General features: G+C 50.9%; 1 protein-coding gene across 1 annotated transcript; it reads left to right on the top strand.

Annotated features, from left to right (window-relative positions):
• The first annotated feature begins 2,170 nt into the window (after positions 1–2,170).
• Positions 2,171–5,222, top strand: NOG (noggin). The gene has a single exon (XM_006262747.4). The coding sequence runs from the start codon at positions 2,683–2,685 to the stop codon at positions 3,352–3,354; it is 672 nt and encodes a 223-aa protein (XP_006262809.1). The 5' UTR covers positions 2,171–2,682; the 3' UTR covers positions 3,355–5,222.
• Positions 5,223–6,721: the final 1,499 nt, after the last annotated feature.

The raw sequence follows: 6,721 nt of genomic DNA, 5'->3' as shown, positions 1-6,721 counted from the left end.
TATGAATAGCAAAATTGAATGCCAGTTTATGCCAGCTGGGGATCTGGCCTGATCTCTTTACAAGACTGATTCTAGAAGTAGCTGTGTCTATGTGCAGTAGCTTGAACTGTATGAATCTTGGCACTTTCCCTTCAAATACGATACAGCAACATTTTATGTCTTGGCTTCTTGTCATGTTCATACCCCTGGTGTTTCACTTTAGGTTTTCCTATAAATGATCAGCACAGCTCAAGTGGGAGCTAACCGTTGTGTGCGAACCACTGCTGAAAGCTGAGATCCTGCATGCCAACCTTCAGTCAGGAGCAATGTTATTTTCTAGGGGTTGGTGGGGGGAGATGCTGGGAAACCATCTAATAAAATTCTGACTGACTGTTACTACTAATGGTGGCGGCAGGTGTAACTGAACCCTGTCTGCCATGTAGATCCAGATTGTTTTGCCTTCTCTTTATTCTCAGTTGTATCTATATTGGTTGTAGAGCATTCTGCCTGTAGTCAGCACATAAGCGAAAGTAAGAGGCCCTGTTGTAGAGCCCTGATCCAGCAACGCCACTTTAGCACACAGTTAACATTAAATCACATGAATAGTCCCTTGTGATTTAAGCAGGGCCCCAAGTTCTTTACTGGAAGGTGCCTATCTTAAAAGAGATGAAGGAGGAATGAAAGAATGAAGGGGACATCCTCAGTGTGGGGTCAAGCCTAAATTTATGAAATAAAAGATAACTGGACACGAAAACAAGACATTTGACAAAAATATGGATTGTTGTCCCATGTATAGAGCATGCCCTTGGAAGAGTCTAAATGTAACGTTTTGAAAAGTGTGCATGTGATTTATGAGCCTAAATCTCAATTTCATAAGTGACTTGGGTACTTAAAGAGTCCCATGAGAGGCAGGCTCCAAGAACTAAACTTCTGAGAACAGGACTTGGGCACTTCTGGAGGTCTTGCACCACATCTTAATAGCGGGCACTGCCGTTCATCTTTATAATATCGCTGCAAGGGCCAGATTTCTCTGGTGCTCCTTGGTGAATAATTATTCTGCAGTGGTGAAATAGCATTCAGGGTCACTTGGTAATGTTACTATCCCTGCATAGCACATTGCCCCTGGCTTGCTCCCTGTTTTCTGTGTTGACCATACCTATAACCTTCCTTTGCTCCCCTTATAGAAAAGTCCTATGGCATTTAATAGGAAATCTTAACCTTTCCATCAGCTTTTTCTTAATAACCACAGAGAATTTAATAAAGCATCATAACCCCCTCTATAGAACTTGATAGCAGCTTGTCATTTAAAAAAAGGCTATAGACAAAGTCTTCACCCCCTCATCAGCTCTGAAGACTTCAAGAGGATTTTTCCTTGGCTCCATCCACCAGTACATTCAAGAGGACTCCTCTCTCCCAGACTTTCTTTTCCTATTTATGTGTTTACAAAAACCAGTCTGTCCTCCAGAGTGGGGGTGGAGGGAGGGGGGGGGGGGCAGCTATGTCTTCCACATTGTTTCAAGGTTTGCCAGTTGAAAAAAGAAGGGAAGGTAGGAAACAAACATTTAGGGTTTGTTTTTAACTTCCACCGCCTCCTGAACAGCTGTTAGGATGTCCTTTTATTACTATTCATTGTTGCTGTTGTTATTAGTTGTTGTTGGTGTGGTTACTTCTCGGAGTGGCTGTGTCCTTGGGATGCAGTTAGAGGAGCAACCCAGCGCACCACGTCCTGCCCCGGGTCTGTGCGTGCACACGGGGAGCGGAGCAGGGCCAGGGCCAGGGCCAGGGCAGGAGCGGGAGCAGAGCTGTGCCCGGGTGCGCAGAAGGCAGCGGCTTCCCCCGCAGCCAGCAGAGGGCTCGCTCCGCCCGGTGCATGGCAGGAGCCGGGCCGGCGGGGGAGGCGGTGCAGCCCGGTCCCCGCCGGGCTCCCGGCCAGCAGCAGCGCTCAGTAGCAATTGCATCACGGGCCCCCAGCAGCCAGGTAGCGCTGAACTGGGGAAGCCGATCAATAAGTCCATAAATAAATGTGGGGGGGCAGAAGGGGGGGGGAGCCCTCCGCCTTGCCCAGCTGCAGCCAGCCCTGCCTGGGGGTGGCGGCGCTGCACCCGGGGGGCCTCCCGGAGAGACGCGCATCCCCCGCGGGCTGCGGGGGTGGCGGGGCGGGTGCGTGCGTGTGCATGTGCGTGTGTGTGCATGTGCGTGTGTGTGGTTTTTTGGGTTTTTTTTTTTTTTGCATGGAAGGGGGGGTGAGCAGAGAGTCGGTGGTTTCCATGGTGATGGAGCTGAAAGTGCAGGAAATTTAAAGGCTTTGGATCCTTGCAAAGCAGACAAACTGGTGCCAACGTGCGCGGCCGCCGTGCAGAGCGGCGGAGAGGAGCCTGCGAGAGGAGCCCGGCCGGGAAGCATTTGCAAAAAAGGAAAGCGCTGGGGTGGTGGTGGAGGTGGGGGGGGGGAAGAAGAAGAAGAAGAAACCCCCCTCCTCCCCCCAAAAGACCCCCCCCTACACACACACCCCTCCAGCTGCCGCCGCCTCGTGCTGCAGCAGGCGCGGGACGGAGCCCGCTCGCGGGCAGCGCCGGAGGAGAGGCTGCGAGCGCGGGGCGGGGGGGGAGCCTTGTTGGGGGGCCGGGGGCGCCCCGTCGGGACGGGCGGCTCGGCTCTCCCCCCCCCGGCCGCGGTGGCGGATGCAGTTGGCTGCCCCCGAGGATGGAGCACAACCAGTGCCTGGCCACCATCTACGCCTTGGCGGTGCTGCTGGGGCTCCGCATGGGGCAGGGCGCCTGCCAGCACTACCTGCACATCCGCCCGGCGCCCAGCGACAACCTGCCCCTGGTGGACCTCATCGAGCACCCGGACCCTATCTTTGACCCCAAGGAGAAGGATCTTAACGAGACCTTGCTCAGGAGCCTCCTGGGCGGGCACTTCGACGCCAACTTCATGGCCACCGCCGTGCCCGAGGAGCGGCTCGGGGGGGACGACCTGGCCGAGCTGGACTTGCTGCTCCGGCAGAGACCCTCGGGGGCGATGCCCAGCGACATCAAAGGGCTGGAGTTTGCCGACGGGCTGCAGCCGGGCAAGAAGCACCGGCTGAGCAAGAAGCTGCGCAGGAAGCTGCAGCTGTGGCTCTGGTCGCAGACCTTCTGCCCCGTGCTCTACACCTGGAACGACCTGGGCAGCCGCTTCTGGCCCCGCTTCGTCAAGGTGGGCAGCTGCTACAGCAAGCGGTCGTGCTCCGTGCCCGAGGGCATGCTGTGCAAGCCGGCCAAGTCCGTGCATTTGACCATCCTGCGCTGGCGGTGCCAGCGGCGGGGCGGGCAGCGCTGCGCCTGGATCCCCATCCAGTACCCCATCATCTCGGAGTGCAAGTGCTCCTGCTAGGGACACGTGTGGACCCGGCCCGCTTTCTGCCCCGCGTTGTCATGCACTGTACCGTGTAGGAGAATGTATATGTGTGTGTGTGTGTGTATATATGGCAGCCTTCTCGTTGACTATTAAAAAAGGTCAGTATTATCCCGGCAAGTCCTCAGCGTCCGCTGTATATTTGTGAGCTCCGGGTCCTGGCTCGGGGCTCTCTTTCTCCCGGGTCTTCATGCTCCCCAGACGGATGACTTTTTTTTTTTTAATTATTATCATTATTATTTTTAATTTAATAAAAGGTGTTTGGAGAGGGGGGAGGGATTTTTTTGATAAAGGAAAAGCCCAGGCTGAGAAGAGAAGTTTTTGAAGCGATGTGCCGCTGCACGTGTGCGCGCGCGGGGGAGGTGGGGGGGGTTGTTTCTGATGGACTTCAGAGTTTAAACACACACACACACAGAAGAGGACACACACACACACACACATACACAGAGAAGAGGATGAAGGCTTTGATGGCTGGCAAGGAAGAGTGTCTATTTATTCTTGCTATACCCCCGTAGTCCAAGGGCAGCGCGGGATTAAAAATCGACCACTAAAATAATCCGAGCTGGGCTGCTTGTGTGTGCTTTGTGGCTGGGTTGTTTGCTCCCCGCCCGGCGCGTGTCGCCGCTGGACATGTCACCTCCACGGGCCACGCGTGTCTCGCACCGGCCCGGCGCCGTCGCGGGTGGGCTGCCCCTCGGGGCTCCGCCGTGCCCGGGCTGGGAGGCGGCAGGAGGCGCGCACGTGCTCCCTGCCCCTGCCCCCGAGCCGCCTCCACGTGCTGCAGCCGGGGCCTGATTGACCTTGCAATCAAAAGCCCCTTCTTCAAGTTTCCCCTTCCCAGGCACTGGGTGCCTGCTCCTGTCCCGGCTCCCGCCCTGCCCAGCGCCTCCGCCGCCGCGCTGCTTCTCATCCCCCCCCAAAAAAGCAAGCCCCAGAGATCTGGGGACATTTGGGGTATTCATTAACCTCGCGAAGAGGAACAGCGGCATTATTACTCACCTCGGAGGCGCCCTGCCCCCGACACTATCTGAGGGTTCATTGTAAAAGGATTAAAAGTTAAAGACCTTCATCTTATGATTCTTGCATTTAATCTTCGTGGCGCCTGAAAGACATGCTGAATGGATGATCACATTTAAAATATTCCCAATGTCGGCTACCTTCGGACTCCGGGGCAGGGCAAACACACGTAATTTATTTCTAGAAGAAAGGGGATATTGAGATGTTTTAAAGTTTTCTGAACCACCGGCCCCATGTCTATTTGTTAGGTTCTGACAAATACCCAAATAACATTGAAATCAGCCATTCATCACAGATGAATTTATGCAAAACCTTCTGCGCCCGGGGCCAATATTTTTTTAGACACCGTTTCACTTGCAAAAAAAAAAAAAAAGCCAAAAGCAAGAGTTTTTCATGACGGGTAAACACGAGAATTATGTGAACAGAAACTATTTCATGCTGGGATGGCAGCCAGGGACTTGGGAATGTCAACAAAAGTTCCCCGAAGGTTGAACATGTCACTGGATTACAATAAGACGTCCTTTCCCCTGTTAGCAAACCTCACTGAAGGACTATTCCCACTAGCTACCTTCTCTTCTCACCCAGTCATGCAGAGGTCTGTAATTGCTGCAGTTACTGCTGGGACTTCATGCAGACACTGCTTCTGACTCTTGGTTAAAGGTTAAAATGACTCTACCTGTGTGTGCTACATGCATGTTATTTTTAACCTGACTGTATTCCTGCAATCAGTGAACAGATATAGCATATAGTATATATTCCTTCTTATTAATAGCTCCCTATTATTAATAAACTCTTGGGGGTGTTATATCCAAGAAAGGCAAAAAGATGCATTTCCACAGTTCATCCTGTTTTGTTTCCTGTTTGCTTCCCCCTCCACTCCCTTTTTTTTCTTTCTTGGTCCTGTCAACCCATCAGCTGGCAGAATAAAAATAGAAAAGGAGGGGGAACGGGCTAGTCTGTCAGGTTTGCTTTCTTATTCTCTTGCCTGACTGTTGAAATATATTTGGCTTTTAGGGGAAGTACTCTGAATCCCAGCAAATAAGCTAACCCAAAACTTGCTGATGAAGGATGCCAACTTTTTCTTGACAGTAGATTCTATAACATGCTTTTAAATCAGAACCTGACTTGGGCATCCTCCTACCTGAACCCAAGACATTACAGAACAACTAATTTGCATGGTGGGTGCCATTCATAGGGGGTACCCTGAAAGGATCTTTACAAGGGGTGTTGTAAGCAAATAAAACAGACTGCTGAAGGGGAGATTTAAGCTACGACTCCCTTTCCTCTCACATTTGTACTCTCTCAAAGCACTATGGAGTATTAAAGAAAGAGACTGGGACTCTATTCCCAGCTCTGCCACAGTCTTCCTGAGTGACCTTGGGTGAGCTGCTTAATCTCTCAGTTGTGGCATCTGCAAAATGGGGTGAGACTCCTTTCCTTACTTCCAACCCTGCCTTTCTTGCCTATTTAGGTGGATCCTGCTGAGAAAAGGGTTTTTGATGACACTTCTTCGTACAGTCTTGCATAGCAGAGTCTGATCTTAATGGAAACCTCTAGGTACTACTAAATTCCTTATGTAGTCCATCTCCTTTGCCACTGCTTCACTGTAGGAGTATAGGTCAGAAATAATAATGAGTTTCAATAAAAGGTGCATTTTAGTAAGTACCGCTTTAAAGAGTAAGAAAACCAGACATAAATTCCCCTAAGATGCGGGATAAAGTGACCCAAAATGAAGCTGCTCTAAAACTCCCAGCTGGCTGTAGGAAAAGAGAACTGGGAAAAGCACAGAGCACAAAGTGTTAATACAAGGTGTCCTCACACCTGAACTGAACTGACCCTTGGAAACCTTACTGTTTGACTGCTCATTGTCATCTTCACAATGCTGTCTTAATTAGGAGCACTGCTGCTTCTTGAGGTTGTGCTTGGAGGAGGGTGGATGTGAGGATGGACTCTTGGATGAATGATCTTCCTTGGAAATAAGCGTTAACAGTCCTTGCGCAAATGTTGGGCAAGGGCTTTCCCCTTCCGTAACTTTTTTTTTTTTTAAAGAGAAATGCCCTATATTTAGCAACGGCTATTTAAAACAAAAATCATAATGGCTCATGTTACTTGAGTTTTCTTATACAAGTACAGTCTGCACTGTGCCTACGAGATCTTGGATCTATTAAAAAGAAGATATTCCAGCCCAGAGACTTGCCAGCACTCCTCATTGAGAGCTGAAATAAATATCATGACGTCACGATAAAATGTAACATCATAGCTTTCAAGGGAAGCCAAACCAAAGGTATGTTGGCAGGGGAGTGATGCCACCTGGTAGATCCATGCTAGG

This window comes from Alligator mississippiensis, chromosome 8 (assembly GCF_030867095.1).
Source record: "Alligator mississippiensis isolate rAllMis1 chromosome 8, rAllMis1, whole genome shotgun sequence".
Lineage (NCBI taxonomy): Eukaryota > Metazoa > Chordata > Crocodylia > Alligatoridae > Alligator > Alligator mississippiensis.
The sequence above is the reverse complement of the archived record's forward strand: the minus strand, read 5'-3'. Positions and strand labels throughout refer to the sequence as shown.